The sequence below is a fragment of the Frieseomelitta varia genome, unplaced genomic scaffold, assembly GCF_011392965.1.
Source record: "Frieseomelitta varia isolate USP_RPSP 00005682 unplaced genomic scaffold, Fvar_1.2 scaffold_816, whole genome shotgun sequence".
NCBI classification, from domain to species: Eukaryota; Metazoa; Arthropoda; class Insecta; order Hymenoptera; family Apidae; genus Frieseomelitta; species Frieseomelitta varia.
Genome location: NW_025110608.1, coordinates 1,089,193 through 1,107,548, shown reverse-complemented (window position 1 = coordinate 1,107,548; position 18,356 = coordinate 1,089,193). Strand labels below are relative to the sequence as shown.

At 28.2% G+C, this 18,356-nt stretch overlaps 1 protein-coding gene across 1 annotated transcript; it reads right to left on the bottom strand.

The window, feature by feature from the left end:
- Window positions 1-89: 89 nt before the first annotated feature.
- Window positions 90-15,246, bottom strand: LOC122536222 (zinc transporter 1). The gene is made up of 8 exons (XM_043668409.1): window positions 14,954-15,246; window positions 4,398-4,585; window positions 3,811-4,033; window positions 2,650-2,911; window positions 2,373-2,490; window positions 2,026-2,241; window positions 1,684-1,794; window positions 90-384 (listed from the first exon to the last, which is right to left on the bottom strand). Exons 2-8 carry the CDS (start codon window positions 4,572-4,574, stop codon window positions 187-189), a joined length of 1,305 nt encoding a protein of 434 aa, XP_043524344.1. The 5' UTR covers window positions 4,575-4,585; window positions 14,954-15,246; the 3' UTR covers window positions 90-186.
- Window positions 15,247-18,356: the final 3,110 nt, after the last annotated feature.

The following is an 18,356-nucleotide window of genomic DNA, read 5'->3' as shown; positions in this document are numbered from 1 at the left end:
TTATATCAAACTTTATAAAACTTAGGATAATAGTTACACAATCGATAAAAAGCAATGAAAATATACTTTTGACTTTAATAGTCATAAAATACAGTATGTATATTACTTTATTGAATTTTTATAATAACATTGTAACGCGCCGCAGATTGTGTTACAGAGGTAGATATTTTATAATATAATGACAACTTATACAACCGGTGTATTAACATGAGAATGTGGAAGTTGGACGGAGTGATGTAAAGCGGGCAGTGATAACAAATGTCCGCGTTCCATTTCATTTATTTCTTGCTGTTCGGCTCCTCCTATTGAACCAGTGGAACGTGCCAGACTGTTACGTTGTCTGCACAAATACGGTGTTTCTCCTGGCGATGGAGTTTCACGACCCTGTAAGAAACATACATTACATTGTTGCAAGAAAGTGAATCTTTGAATTTAAAAATTAGAACATTCGATTCAAAAATTATCAAAACATATACATGAAAATATTAAAGTACGTATAATAGATATTAAATAAAAATAAATAAACAATCAAAAGGTCAATTCTACCAAAATGACTAATCTTTCACAACAAAGAAATATATTTATTATACATTTAATAACAAAATAAATTATGAATTAAAATAACTTATAAACAATTACAAGGTAAGGGCAACAATTTGGCAAAAGATAAATCATTGTTTAAAAATAAACTGCTGACTGATGAAATTTTTAATCAAGGGCCAAGTAAATCTTAAGTATATATATTACTGGTTCATGGAAAGTCTGCAGTTTATATATTGTTTAGACGGATAATTACAAATTGTTGAATTGGGCATGGTGAAGGTAAATCTTCGTCAGCTTATTCAGTGACTTGTATAATTGGAGCTTGTACTGTTAATATATCAGCGATTAATATCTTTTAATGCAAACTTGAACTTGCATTAATTATAATAATTATAATAATCTAATATAATATATAATATAATGTATAGTATATAATGTTAAAATAACTTAAAATAAGGTAATTATGTTAAAAAAAATTTTTTAATATTAAATCATATGTCATCGTGCGAAGAAATTATACAAATTTGAACACAACTGTCGCCAAATCAATAATCATTAACTATTATATTATAAGTATTTAGTATTGAATATTTCAATACTTTTTAACGAGACCAAAAGATTTTTATTAATAACATTTTTTATTAATATTATAATAGAAATTCTTTTGAAAAATTATTTTAAAAATCCAAAGATTAAATTTTTCTGAGTTCTTGGATGACTAAGTAGAAGCGAAAAAAGAAGAAAAAATAATTAAAAATATCCTATTAAATTTATTAATGCTTGAATTAGAAAATTTTCTTTAAATATTCATAAATATCCTTGCACTTGATATTATATTACATTTTCAAGAATGATTTTTCTTCATTTCGACAAAGTACAGCTTATTACATATAAACAATTACGACTTCAGTGCATCCTATCAATCAATTGTACAACACTGGAACAATCAAGCATAAACAACAAATAACAGTTACCTATAACTGTATTTGAATCTGATTTAATAGCTTCTATGCATCGTCCAAGACATTTTGATTTAGGGGAGGCAGAAGGGGAATTTGTATTTCTCTTCCAATTATACTGCGGAAGCGAAGGGGCAGATTTTAAGTCAATCGATTACTTGTTCAAACGTAATATACATACCTGCTTAGAAGGTCCGCAACATGTTGCATGATTACAAGGCTTGTCAGTCTTTGGACAATCTAGTACACAATCTTCAGTTGGTGTTTCCTTGACCTCGCTATTAGAATGGTACTAGAATATTAATAATGTAGAATTAGAATTTTAATATTATGCTTAATATTACATAGAATGCACATTTTATGCTATAATTCATTTGTTCTTTAATTGATATTTTGATGACAGTTACTTTTGGGAATATTTTCAAATTTTATATCCATTTGAGATTGACCTTGAGAATTTTTATCTTCAGATAAATGGTCGAGAAATATTTATATATATGTGTGTGATGTATAAATTACTTACGTCAATAAATTCAGGCTGAATTGTAGTAGAGTGTATGCCCTCGTTATGAAAAAATTCTTTTACTTGCTCTGCAATTTTCATATATTCTGACAGATTCCTACATCTTATATGCGCTGAAGCGATAATACGATCACCAGCTAATTGCCACACATGAAATTCATGTACAGCCAAAACGCCATCAACATTTTCTAGTAAACGTTGTTGAATGGCATCCACCTAGAATAACAGATATGTTGCAGTTGAACAGTATATAATAATAACTAAACTATATAAATTAATTTTAAACTATAAAAGAAAATTGTATGTGCTGTCAATCTTCATTTCATAAATGTTACTATTCAAATTACCTGAATATGTGTCGGTACGGTCTGCAATAAAATCAATGCAGATTCCTGGAGTAATGGCCATACCGATTGTAGAATAAGAATAACTATTAAAAGCGAGAGAGCTGGGTCAATGTAAAATCTGTAAAGAAAATAAACAAATTATGATCACAAACATTAAGATCATATCATCGAAAGTGAAAGTGCAAATTAATACAAATTAATAAGTATGGTTGCTACAATTTTTTCCATAAATATATAATCCATTATATACTATGGCATGTGTTAGTTATTTAATTACCTGTAATCCCAGTCAGTCAACCAAACAATTAAAGCAGAGACTATCACAATCACAGATCCTAATGCATCTGAGAGTACATGAAGGAACACTCCGCGCATGTTCATTTGACTTGCATCATGTACATGGCCATGTGTCCTTTTGACTTGAGGCGTCGATGGCCTATATGTTTCATCATTTTCATTATCGTCCGTTCCTACTAGAGTACTCAATCGGTTGTGACTTCGAGATATGCCATGCGAATGTGCATGAGAACTTCTGTGTTCTACAACAAGAATTATATGATCATATACAAGGAAAAATATTAATTTCCAAATATTATTATTATCATTATAATCTTTCATATCTTCTTACGTTCATTACATAATAAGTACCAATATTTACTTATAGAGCTTAATGTATTGATACAATGATAAAATACAATGAAGAGCATAACTGTACTAATGACAATAAAAAATTCTAGACAATTTAAACTACAATAACTTTGTAAAAAAACGATCCACTTGGTCTCATTTTAAAGCGCGAAGCCTCTATTATAATAGTCAGGAGTTCGTTTTTTTTTTTTTCTTTTTTTTAAGATAACTTTAAATCAGGATACTTTTTTCTCGAAAATTATAAAAATTCAAACGTGTGTAAAAACATTGAAAAATTTTTTTGTAACTAGATTTACCATTATTTTGAAGTTTCCTCTTTATAATGAGAAGTTAAAACTTGTTGTATACTTTTTTTCCACTATTTTATTAAACGTTGAATATTAGAATTAAATGACAAAAATTGAAGAAATCCTAACATTTCATCATCTAAAGTTGAATAAAAAAAAATGGTGAGAAAATATCATACGGCGAGTTTCAAGAGATCGTTGTAAAGGGGAAATTTCAATTTTCAAGACAATGGTGGATTTAATCGTGGAAAAAATGTTTTCTGTTGCTATACATGTTTGAATCTTTACAATTTTCGAGAATGAAAGTATCTCCCAAGTGAATCGCGATATTTTTCGTAAAGTTATCTCCGTTTGAATTGTTGGCAATTTTTCATTGTCACTGACACAGTTATGCTCTTCATTGTATCTCTTACAGTTATGACGATTATTTACATTATGAAAGAATTTTCGAACGTTACTCATCTACGATAAGTAATATCGTTCTCACAATCGGCAATATTTACCATGGAAGAGACATAGTCCAATAATATTCACTAATAAGCCAAGTGCCCCGACTCCTACAAGCAGTTTTGCTTCATGTATCTCTTCAACCTCAATAAATCTTTTACACGCTTCCACAGTAATACTGAAACACAATGCGACTAAAAAAACGGCGTTTACTAAAGCTCCTAAAACTTCAGCTCTGGCCCAACCAAATGTATTCTTAGACCATTTCTTTGGTGACATCTGTGAAAAGAACGAAATTTCCAAAGTAATATTTATTTACAAAAATATTCGAAAGAAAAGATCAAAGAAACGTTTAAAAAGATTAATAAAAGTTTCTGGTATACAGTCATGTTCTTTTAATACATTTGTTTATATAAATGTATAGTATAAATCCAAAATTAATGCCAAATATGCTACCGCTACTTAATCATATCTCGATTAAACAAAACTTTTCTCCTCGCTTTTGTTCTCTAAAATATCTTCTTTTAAAATATTTCAGAGAGACCAACGCAAAGTGTAAAATTCATAATTGTAATATTAATCGATTAAAAGTCAGTGAATTGTAATGCAGAATAAAATTAAAATAAAGTAATTTGATATTTACCTTTACGGAAAGAAATGCAACAATCAAAGCTGCTACATCCGACAACATATGAAAACTGTCAGCTATTAAAGCCATACAGTTTGTTAGATAGCCCACAATTATTTCGACTAAGAAAAATATACCAGTGAGCCATAACATCGTTAACAAACGACATTTTTTTCCTGTGTAACGACCCATACCGTTGATACCTAAGAATCAATATTTCAATTTTATACAAAAGCAATTAGACGATATAAACAAATATAAAATATCATAAAATCAGAGTTATTTTACATTTATCAACTCAACTTCCTGGAAAGCACAATTTCTATGGAAACATATAGTGTTCACACAAAGTGAAATTCTATTTCTCTAATTTGCTTTCTTTTTTTTAAACATCACGCTTTTATTACATTATCAATCAAGCTCGATATTAAAATTGTATTTTTACAACGAATATCAATTTTTTCAAATTTATTAAAAATCGGCAAATTTTCTTATTAATACATCTTTACATTTTGTAAAACAAAGACTGCCAAACTAATCTTTATTTCTTCTCCCTTCTCTTATTCGGCAATGGCAGTCTGATAACATCAAAATTTATGAAATAACGTGAAATCACGTTGGCGACACACAAAAACATAACAGTAAAATGGCGTGAATTCATGTCAGCAACTCAACGTGATTCATTCAGTCACGAAACAACGAAAGAAATTACATTAACACTAAGAAAAATGAAGATACCTTTCTACCTTGAATTTTGTTAAAAATTGGCTGTCGTCAAAATCATTTGAAATACAGCTGGAATAAGTAGAACTTTTATTCAACAAAATATACTTTACAAAAGATTGATGTGAGAAACGTCTATGAAGAACCAACAAGATAGACTGAGAGCTCTGTCAGGACTTAGTATTACCTAGTTGCAGTTAGGGCACGTACTTGTATAGCTATGATGCACAGGTAGTATGTAACCTTAACTGTGCAATCTTTTCGGTCAAAGTGTTTAAAGAAGAAAATGATGTTCAATATTTTGCCTTCTCCCTTCGAATATGTTCGATCCTACAATATACTTCAGGTCAGTTGGAATTTCCAATGCCCACAAAAACTATTTTGTAAGTCCGACGAAGAAGAGAGGAAAGAACCGAGTACTGCACGTTGCAAGTGCGATGAAAGATTGTTATTGCACGTTTTACGTTTCGTATTATATCTGCTTATATTATACTGCAATGAAGCTTAGGAACGTACTAGCTTACTATAAAAAACTTTGTATAATCATCCGCAACGTGCGCGCAACGAAAATATGACAGGAAGAGATAATAAAAATTACGAAAAATTCGTGTTCGACGGCAAAAAGAACATTTCACTGCTTCAAAACTGCTGACTGTGAACAAGTATCATATTAACCAGTTCATCTCAGATTTCCTATCCTCCAAGTAATCATCATCGTGCTAGGATCACTCCTTTAATCCCTCTCAACGAAGATTGTTTTTCTAAGCAAAAAAAATAAAAAATAAAAAATTTTTGTAGAATTTTATTCAACCAATAACAATTCGATCGATATAAATTTTATTTTATCCAGTCTTGTTAAAGGGTTCAGAAAATTACTAATATTTTTTTTCTTCTCTAGCACATACAAGATCATGGAAGAGGTGCATTTCTTTGTGCATTTATCACTGATTTAAATCAGTACAGTATTAGATAACTTCGTTCGAAATCGGTACAATTGTGCAATAGTTACCAAACAGATTGTAGACCCGGCTCAATCCAATCTCTTTATGCAACAGCGAATGTAGAAAAGGATAGCAAACGAATCGAATATGATATTAAAAAAATTGAATTAATCAAAAAAAAATTGAAAACAAAGATATTCGCGTTATCTGTGAAGTATTAATACCAAGGCCAATATGGATTTCGAAAGATAAAATCTAAATAATAGTAGTTGATCCTCCAACGTGTCCACCATTGTAAAAGGCTGAATTTTTATAATCTATTTAAAAACTTTCATTTTTATTATTCCTTTTTTCTTTTCTGTCATGTTTTTGGAATAATGTAACTAGTTCAACGTATTTATGAAGCTTTATTATTTAGCTGAATTCGAACGACGTCACGAAGGAGAACAACATCGAGAGAAATTTTTTTTCCCTGATATTATTGGCACGTTATCGAAAACATCGAATAAATACTAATTCCATAGTAGGTCGTAACAGATCAAAAAAATGTATCAATCTGTGATCACTAGATGAATAAAATCATCGACAATGATTGTCGAATAAGGAAAGTTGTATTCACCACTATCCCAGGCCACGATCCACCACTACTCACTTCAAAGTAATATTCAAAACATTCAAAATTGAATAAAATAATCAAAAAAGCTAACTGAAGTGCTTATACCAAGTTACATAAAGAAAAGTAGACAAACTTTAAGAAAACTTTGCTGCCATCTCGAGGATAATGCCAAACAGATAAGTAACGATTTCAATTAATTTCAAAGAAACAATTATTATAGAAGCAGAATACACAGCCGTTCCGAAAGTAAGAGAGCCGAAAGCAAGAAAGAGCCTTCGAGTTCGAAACAAAAATCAGGAAATCCCGATTGACGATATCAGACACACATATAACACGCAATAATGTAACATGTAAGCAATCAAGTCGAGTACAAGAGATTAAAAATTTGTATATTGCAAAATTATCAAACAAAGCGAATAGAACCAATCCAGACAGAAGCATGAACGTTTCAGTAAAAAAAAAAAATCAATGATCGTGTGAACATTTGAACGTGTCGAACATTAAAAATCAACGGGACAATGTTATATCAAATCGCCGCCCTTCCTACCCAAAACTTTCGTCAAAAAAATTCGAACGATTGAAATTTTGACCAAGATTTCCTCGAGTTAGAGAAAAAGAGGTAAACAGATCGACAAAAATAGCAAATCGAACTTATAAGCAATTATCATAAACACAGCTACACGAATTAATTTCAACTCTAAATTCTATGAAAATATATATCAAATTCAGATATCCGAGCGAAATATAAGAAATACATCTTTATTTAAAAAAAATTACCAGAGAAAGCATGGAAATACCTGCTGAAGCTATATAACTGTATATGGACCAACATTTTCCCAAACAAATGACATGAAGCCATTGTAATACCCATCTTGAGAAACCTGGAAAAGAAAAATGTCTCACGTACAATTACCGACCTATCGAGCTTAATTAACTGAGAAACAGGGAGGGGGGAGAGAGAGGGAGGGGAGCGATAAATAAACGACTCCGATGATACACTCAAACAAGTATAACATTATCACGGATTACCAAAATGATTTCAGATCCAATCAATCAATTATATAGTAGATAACAACGTAACATTAGTATCTAGCACATGCAACGGATTTTATCAATAATCACTTGATATAATAATTTATCCCGATATCGAACGCAGAGTATGTGAAAATAACTTTGAAGAAATGAACGAATATTTCCTTGGTGTCAGATATACTCGAATTGATCTCTGTCTGACTACTAAAGAATGTCAAATGGAGCCCTAAAGTGCTCAACTCTGAATGCTGCCCTGTATTTCTAATGTTTCACATTCGACAACAAGTGAAAATCTTTAAACATACGACAAAAATATTGCTCCAAAATACAATGAACAAATCCCAGAAGTTTACGGGAAGAAATTGGATTTAAATTCTTAAAAAGCAAAACTATCGTTATTGTCTCTTCTTCGGTATAAGCAGAGAAAATAAAAAGCTACTGATCTAGCTGGTCGTAATTAAAATAAAAGTTTCTCGACTAACGTTCAGACAAAATCTCAACTGGACTCCCGAGATAAAAAAACTTTTCAAAATGAACGCGATGAAATATAGTAAATAGCATAACCTTGACTAACAAAAGTTAAAGAAACCAAATGTAAGATACTAATCAACGTATAATCGTACGATCTGATCCAGATAAATTACGAAATCATTGTTACATCTCTCATCTTTCTGTATTTGAAATAACAAACACTATTCTTGTTCTTGTCCACCAACACTCACTCAAAGGTCTGAATGATTACGGAGGCATTTCGAATAATCAGCCCAGAAGATCAAGTGGTGGTGCGAGGATTGGGAACATGGTGAACGCAAGTTCTGACACATTAATTTACAGAAACCCTTCAAAGTTGAAACACCTTTTATTCACATCTATGTCTTATCGGGATCACTCCGCTGAAACACTCGACAGGTTTACTATCGATACACTTGTCTCAGACAATCACGTGTCAATTGCAAGACAAATACTATTAACATTAAGACGTTTCAGAGAATCGATAATCCGATGTTGTTGAAAAATCGTTCGCAATTAAAGATATACGCACGAGTCTCGATCGTTCCAACATCGCGAAGAGCACGCGTTGTTGAAACACAATAGATCTCAAACACATACATATATGACCAACATATCTCAAATCCGCGATTTACATGAAATTAGTTCCAGATACAAGATACGTAAATGAAGGATCCACTTGCCATGTCAATGAACCCTCCTTCCTACAACATTAATTCATCGCGTCAGTTTCGCGATCAAAGGAAAATCGCGTAAATTTATCTACATCACCGCGAATGATAAAAAAACAAAGCAACCGCTTTGAACAAAGGAGCTACAAAAATTGGATAAAAAAAAAATGAATCAAAATTCTTTGGTTAAAGAAGAGTTAGAATTAAAGTTAGAGTTTTTAGAATTATTCCAACGAATAATGGAAATATAGTTTCAACAAATATTGATCCAACGATCCAAAAATAAGACACGGTGGAAATAAAAACAAAGAGAATCATGTGGTATAGAGTGAGATAAATATTCTTATATTCTATATTCTAAATATATTAAACATTGATCAATTTTTCAGTTTGATTAGTGCTCATATATATGTAACGTGTTAATCTAAATTATAATAATATTAGTAACCAAGAAAAAAGAGGGGAACCTGTATTAATAAATATTTTACTTACCAGCTTTAACATTCTATTTATTGAAATTATAACAACTACGAAAGTACGCTCTTCAATAAATTCAAAGCATCTCGCATGCTCGAAAAGAGAAGATTCGAGATTAAAATTCTACTGTCCCTATTGAGGAATTTCATTAGTAGAAATCTTACAGAAAGATATATTTTAAAATATAATTTTTATTTTCCCTTCAGATTCAAAGTGTCTACTAAAATGTCTGATCCATAATAAATCCTCCAATTAGAAATAAAATCATTAATGCCTTTACGTCCAATGCTTTTCTCGTTGCACTTTGCAAACGAATTTTCATTCCCATTTATACACACCTTACGCATACTTCTTTTTCACCAACAGTATTATCACTGTACGGAGCAATAAAACCGTGATTTAAAGACTTTATTATTGTGCTCAGCAATATATCAATACACTCAGCCAACAAAAAGTTCCCAGCTACCTTATCGAATTTTAAAAATATGATTTAATATGACAGAAGGTTGTAAAATTTTTTATAAAATTTTTTATCGATGAAAAAATAACTCTTTTTAACCGTGTAAGCAATAACAAAATAAACTCTGTCGAGCGTTGATATTTAGATATTTCACTCAGTCGAGTAATTAAAAACAATCGTTATTTCGACGAACTGTTACAAAATTCTGTGAGTAACGTATGAGAAAACTTAGTCGACGATAAATATCAACCTGAAAGAATTCAACAATTGAGCAAAATATAATTGCCACAGATGAAGAACTGACTGAGAAGAATCACTCTACCGTTTACCCTAAAATATTTTAGGATGATATTTAAAAAGAAGAGAAAATAAGTTCTATACGAAATGTTCCATACGAAAGAATCTTCAACGAAGAGTCAGTAGATGTTTGTTCTTCTACTCTGACTCATTTAGATCACGAGTTATTTTTTGATCAAATCGTAAAGAATCTAAAGGAACTTTTACACACGCAATATATCGAAAAATTGATAGGAAATAAAAAGCCAATGGCTTGATAACTACTTTAACTGTTCGAAATCATTTTTATTAGAAGAACCTCAACGATTTAAATTTAGTACAGGAAAAACTATGAAAACCTCGCTCTTATTATCATCGTTTATTGTTAGTCGAGATATCGCCGATGACGCATGAAAGATAACGCAGACGCTCTCTTTGTCAAATCAGTTTCAGAAAATGGTAGGGTTAACTCCGCATCTATTAACGGAGCAAGAAATGCGTCCATTAACAAGGCAATACTGTACTTGACACAATACAATAAAGACTTCGTAATGCTGAGTTCATACTGCTCGTCCGATTGCAGAGTGGATTTTATGAGCAGCGAGCAAAGAGCTTTGTTCGCTCAGGAGTCAAAAGGCTTATTCGCAAAGGGCCTGCTTATATTTGTTTGTGAGTCTCAATATGAATATAATATTGCTTCTACTTGTGAACAGTTTGTTATCAGATCGCAAATTGACCGTGAACTGCTGATAAATAGTTCTGGTCAATTGTGAATCCAGCATAGGGATTCGGAAGTCAAGTCTTGGTAGGTAACAACCAGAACAAACGATAGACACGATTCCTCAAATTCTTTGTGGTTGTTTTGCTGAACAGGGACGAATGCAGAAAAAAAGAGCGAACGAGAAGGAGAACCTACCAACTGAATTGAATAAATGACAATATCGTGTCTATTCTTATCTCAATCTGAAAGGTGTAAAAAAAAAGTTTTATTAACAAAGAAACTAACAATGAAAAATAAAAGTTTGCATTAATATAGTCTTACTGATACGAAAAAAAAGAACGTTAATATATCAGACTATCATATATCAGGCATTTGCTTGATTGAAAAACCCTTTCCTCAATGCAACAATTAGGTAACAATTATAATATAGTCTTTATGAATAATTATAGTGTCCTTACTATAGTCGACTAGAATATAGGTATTATAAATGAAAACATTCAATTAACACATTTAAAACAGAAAGAAGATATTAATTTTTAAATATTTTAAAAAATGATCTTATAATATAGATTCTTAGAATATAAAACTTATATTGTTATTAAGCAATGCTAACCCAATTGTATTACCAAAAACATAGTATACACAGTGATGTATTTTGAGAGAAATGAAGTCTAGTTATGATATACATAAATATGTAGATATGTTATATATATACGCGGTGCTGTGAAATGATGTCATTAAGTGATTCGCATCGATATCAAAATGTTGCCACTTTTGTAGTGATAAATACAAATAACGAATGATATTTTTTTCTTCCTTTGTCATTAAATATTTCTACTTTTGTCATTAGGTTTAAAATAAAAGAAATTTACAAACTATTGAAACTTTGTGGATGACACAAATCCGTGGATGACTAATTTGATGCTTTACGAAAAAATAAAATCACTTAAATATTCTCTATTACATATAGTTGTATGAAAAAATATTTCTCGAGATAAAGTTACATTTAAGGATGTATGTATTTTGTCATAAAAATTATTGTCTTATATATTTTTATAAGTAAAGAGATAGAAGAGATATTAAAATTCAACTATCTTTTTAATGAAATCCTATACTTCTTTATTTATAATATACTTCTTTATTTATAATATAGCAACGTTGAGATAAATCCAACAATATACAACAATAAATTATATCTAACTAATCATATGTTATAATAAAGAAAATGCTTCTAATTATACTTATAATTGCTGTCAATTACAAAAATAAAATAAACACACCTAGAAATAACATGAGGTAACACAATAGCCTAGTCTTATACAATTATATCAGTGAATTATTTTCAATGCTCTCAAAAGCAATATTTTATCTCTGCATGAAAAATAATAAGTCAAATTATATGTTTAATTTTATGTTTCAAATTCTTTTAAATTAAAAATATGATTTTTTAATATTTATATATATCACCAGATTCTATTGTGGGAAATATTCTTTTTTTTGTTTTTAAATGAAATGGTATTTTTGAAGTGTAACTCTATATTTTTATAATATATATACTAAATTTCTATAATAGAGGCTACAATAAATAATAGATTAATATATCATTATTTTCATGATTTCCCATATTTTCTAAATCTATCTCATCCTTAAATCTACATAATCTTTTTAACTACTTCCTAAGACCAAAAATATAACTTACAGTATTCTATATTAAATTTGCACTCATACCTACACAAACTTAAGAATTCTTACTAATGGGTCAACCTATGAATGCAGACTACATTAAATGTAAATAGAAATGTTATGAACATTTTCCTAGCATTTTAATTTTTAAAGGTTAATAATGGCAAAATTGAAAACATATATAATAAAAAAACATAAAATATATAGTAATCTACTCTTAAAAACATAGTTTTATTTCAAAGCTGATGTTAGAATTAAAATTATCAAAACGAATACCATGTTTTAGAAAATGCTATTTGGACAAACAACTAATTCAAGCATATAACAAAATATTCCGATATTGAATTAACATACATTACTGAAAGATTTTCATTTTCAACGATCGACAGGAATTGCACATGCTTACAAGTTACTTTCAATATTATATCCTACAAAATAATATATGAAATTAAATTTTTAATCATTTTATAAAGAATTGGTATTATAAATTAAAAAAACATATGTTAAAAATAAAAACAATATAATTCTTTAAACTAAGAAATGAAATAGAAACCTTAAATGTAAAATAAACATTTACTGTTTTATAAGAAATATATAAAAATATATAAAAATAATTTTATTAAATTTTGAGATATAAAAGTAATTTTAATTTTATGTCAGTTGATATAAATTCTTGGCATGTAGTTTAATGATATTAAAAAATGCAAAATACAACATAAGATGTAAAAAAAATTGTATATCACAACTATCTGATATCTATACCCTTGGTTTAATGGAAATAAACCTATAAAAGATATTATAAAGTTAAACTTGAAACTCTGTTCAAATTTTTTTTCTTGTATCATATTTCATTCATCACAATGACTGATCAAAGAAACTATAGGTTGTTAGTGAATCATTCTCTTGGAAAATGATCATTAACTTTATTTATATTTATATGTTTTAGTTAAATATAGTTAAATCTAGTTAAAGAAGTTATCTAGCATGTTCTCGTTAAACAGGAAATTATTTTTTAATAGGTAAAATATTCCACTCTGGAATGATTCATCAGAGGATGATGAGAAGATGATTCACCAACTAAAGAATAATTTCCTAATAATATATTATTTACTTTCTATCTGATTATAAAATATAAACATATCTTAAATCATTGTGATACTTGGATTTTTAATATGATAATTCAATAATGATCCATAGTTTCTTTGATGAGTATGATCTTTGATATAAATATAATGCAAACAAGGAAGTTTGATCTTGAATATTAATCTACTTTACATATTAAGTTAATTTCCATTAAACAAGAAACATATACTATTTACGTACCTTATAAATAAAAATATGATATAAAAATACTATTTTATCAATTATATATATAAGTTTTTTACATATTAAATATATTCAAAGAAATTTGTTCATTTTTATTTGCAATGCAACCCAAAATATATAGTATTTATTCTAATGTTATTTATTTATACTTAATTTTGAATGTTTTGTATAAAATTTTTCTAACAATAAAATTAATTCCTTTTCAAAATAATTAATATATAAAATTATTTAACATCTTTACATTCTTTTTATAAATATACTGAAATATATTTTTTCATTAAAGTTCCAATCAAGTTTGCTGCATATTAACCACAATAATTTATTACATTACCAACTATCTAAAATTTTATAGATATTGTCTTTTAAAATATATATATATATAATGGCATAATCAAAAGACGACATAAAATTTCATTTTAGTGTATAAAATGTTTAATAATACTTCTGAATCATTTGATAACCATTTGATAATCATTTGTTATTTTATATCTTATTAATGCAAAATTCTTTTTCATTATGTAAATTTTCTAGTAATGATAATAAATTTCCCTAAGAAACACATCAAAATAATATATTAAATTTAACAATTAATATAATCAACAGAAAATCTTGTAATTTCCAAATGTTTCCTACATTATATTTATCATTAATTTTTAATATATTTTAATAATTTCTTTATATAGATAAAACATATGTATTATAAAAATTGCAATAAAAATTAAGTATGACAAAACATTCATTTCCATTATAACATTTGAAGCCATATTTTATCAAAAAAATTTTTTTTTACAGATATTAATTTTATAGATGTAATAATTGCTGTTGTATTACAAATATAACAAATATAATTAAAAAAATTAATATATTTCATTGTTCATGTAATCTAATTTTTTTTTAATAAACTTTCATATCGTGAAAAAATTTATATTTTGTTAAACACGTTTCTATACACAAAACACAACCTTGTACCAATAGCAACAAGAATGTTATTTCATACATATATTTAAAAAAGATAATTTTAAAACAATATTTAAAAGCAACATTCAAATATTTCAGAAATTAATAACAATGTAATTTATTCCATTCTTCCAAAAGTCATTAAGATATTATAAACGCAATGACAAGAGGTACTTACTTTATATTAAAATATTATAATTCTTCCTATAATATATCAAAATTGCATCAAGTAACACCAACACGAACTGTTAATGGACATGTTACACAGTACTGATGGGTATTCACAACTACAAGAACTAATAAAATTTGACATTAGATTTTGTTTAAATACTTCAAAATACTAACTACATTAATCCATTTTTGGAAAACTAAAATATACGAAACGTTCACATTTAATTCCACATTTAATTCTAGTTTAACAAAAATTTTGTACAACGTTACGTTACAAAACCACTAACAAAGTAACAATAAAGATAGATAATCAAATATCACTATACTTTTTTGAAACTACCAACAGTAGCCATAATGATACATTATGATCTGAAATTGACTAGCAAAAATGAAGTGAGTTTTTCCTTCCCTAACCTATGTTCATATGCTTTACGTAGAAGGCGAACCTCCCTTACTATTATTTTTAAACATACATTTTCAAGTTTATAGAATGTTGAATAGCATACTAGAAAATTCGTTTTGTTGAAATTAATAAATAAAAATAAGTTTGATGAAAAAAAGCTTATAAAATAATTACTTCCATCTATGAATCAATCTTGTTAATCATAAATAATTTTAATAATTACTAATTATATAGAGTTATTAAAATAAATGCTATTAGTAATGTTTCTCTTGCAATTCTCTTGGAATAAATATTTTACTTTTACTTTATCAATATGATATCAAACTTACAAATTATATCTTTCATTGTAAATATAGTAAGACATCTCCGTCACTGGTTTGAATCCCGTTGGAGAAATTTTTCCAAGTTAATAGGTTTCTTAATTGTTATTTATGTTATGTAAATTTTTTTAAAAATTAATTTAAATATCGTTAAATAGAAATATGTTTCGTAAGCTATTAATTACTTTTACTAAACTAAATATATATATCTAATATATATTCAATACCGTTTAAAATATATTTGAAAGCCCTTTTAGACTCATTTTTTTAATTAAAAAACATTGCCACTCACCATTGCATGTTGAACTGTTGTAGCTATTTAAACGAATGTATTTAGAAACTTTTGATAGTTTATTTTTCTATTACTAAAAAGAAATGTTACTACGTTGCTATTCACGATTGAGTGTCGAGTCTAACAAAGACGTCCATGCTACACAAGTTATGCTGCGCGCGAAAATCAAATTATCTATTTTTAAATTCAAGAAAAAACTAGATAAATCTAAATACTGATCAAAATGGCCATGATATTATTCCAGCAAAGCAACAAAGTTATTATTATATTAGTTAATTATAAGTAATCTATTCATTTCTTATATTTTACAAAATCTTGATTTTAAAGATTTTCCTTTAATTTAATTTCTTGTATGTTATTAACATAAATAAATTTAATTTAATTTCCTTTATATCAAACTTTTTTTTCATAAATCGTCAAATCAAAGTTAAAAAAAAAACATTCGGTAAATAAATGCAATCAAACAAATCACAATCCATTACTGTCTTTTTTTGTCATCTAATTTAATATTCTTCGGAACTTCAATACGTTCGATTTTCCATTCAATCGTAATAAGCATCGTACGACTTGATCAGTATACGAAATTCGTAACAATTTTTATTGCACAAACACACTTGCTCAATTGTGAATCATATTTATGATATCTTCATGATTTTTTATATATATATATATATATATCAATCACTGAATCACTTTGAACATTGTATCATTTCGAACTCAATTTCTTAAACTTAATTACAAACAAATTCATTTATGACTTCTTCTCTACATAAATCATCCGAGTTTGTATATTTTTTCATAAAATATGAATTCACTATCTTTTAATCGCAAGAACGATCGTCTTGTATTTCTTAAAGCCGCAAAATTGATTGCTGACGAAGTACGTTGTATATGTGTAAAATAAAGTCAATCTAAAATGAATAAATCTTAAATTAAGAAAACACACGCTTACGCGCGCGCACACACACATCATACATACACATACACGCAAAAAGGCATAAAATCGCTCGAACAATAAGGTTTAGAAGTAAAAAATGCTCTGTTATGAAACCATAAACGAGAATTTCTTTGTATACAGCTTACATGAAAAGCTCTATGTTACACAGTAAATATTTGAGATGTTGATTTTCTAATTTCTTCCGAAATATTTCTGTTCGGAATAAAAATTTTAAGTTATAAATATTTAATAAATATTCGTAGAATTACCAATTAATATTTCATTTAGATCAAAAAATAAAATGTCTCAGAGTCTTTTGTTTGAAAGACGTTTTTTTTTTACCAAATTTTGCTCCTTAATATAAAATAATCTCATTTCCTGATTTTCTTCTCTTTTACTTGTTCTCAGTCTATTGATTTCTTATATGTATATAAAAGTATGCGCCTGTATGCAGGTTGTAGGTTGTGATCCAATGAAATTTTTGTAATGGGTACAAATTGAAAAACTATAACAAACAGTTTCATATGCTTAAACATACAATGCATATACAATGATTAAGAATGACTGAAAAAGCATTCAGCAAAAACCAAGAGATAAGGAGAAAATGACAATGCTAACGAGATGACTATTCGTCAAAATCGACGTAATCAATTCGATTCGCTAACAAATTTCCTCTTTATATTACATCATGCTTTAATTGTCGTAATATAAATATTTTCACTCAAATATACAACGCACACGACAATGTCTTCGTTCTTTTTTTCTGTCCATTTGCTAGTTCTTTGCAATAATTCCCAACGTACGATGCACACGTGCTTGATATTTAAAAAATTACTGAATCTGTTAATCCTATATAAAATTCCCATAGTCGCTGCTAGAACTCGCACTATCTATCGATCTCTGTTCATTTATGAATCAAACGAAGCTTCAATCAACTTTCCGTCATATTTTTTTTTTACAATTGATCCCTTTTAAGAAGAACCAGATGCATCGTTCTTTCGATGAATTAAAAAACATGAAATCGTCGACAAAATATGTAGGATTCAACAGGCACAATTAACGAGTACTTTCTAACAATTGCAGCGCTGGACATAAATTCAATAAAGGGCAGTATTAAGATGTTTTTTTGTCATATCATACCTCATAAGTTTCCTTTATATTCCCAAAATCTTAACGCTTCAAGAATACATGTATGTACATATGCTTTGGCAAACGTCCTTTTTTCTTTTCTGTTTTTATTAGACAAATTACTGCGCTTTTCGTACTTCACTTCATTTATATCATTCGTATCGTCTCCGATCAAGAAAGAATTTAAACGAAGATTGATCGCAAAATACGTGGTCAAATTTCATTCCAGTTAGTCGTAACGTCGCAAAATTATTTCATCCATATGTGATATATATGCACTTAATAAGGAAAATCACCCAACAAAGAAGATCCACCATTCTTACGTTTCTT

What these genes read in the sequence shown, in the direction of transcription:
- LOC122536222 (XM_043668409.1), bottom strand. Translation starts at nt 4,574, where the DNA reads ATGGGTCGTTACACAGGAAAAAAATGTCGTTTGTTAACGATGTTATGG. An exon ending in TTGACTGACTGGGATTACAG is followed by an intron (nt 2,491 to 2,649) that starts GTAATTAAATAA and finishes TTTTCTTTACAG; the next exon opens with ATTTTACATTGACCCAGCTC. An exon ending in CCGTACCGACACATATTCAG is followed by an intron (nt 2,242 to 2,372) that starts GTAATTTGAATA and finishes CTGTTATTCTAG; the next exon opens with GTGGATGCCATTCAACAACG.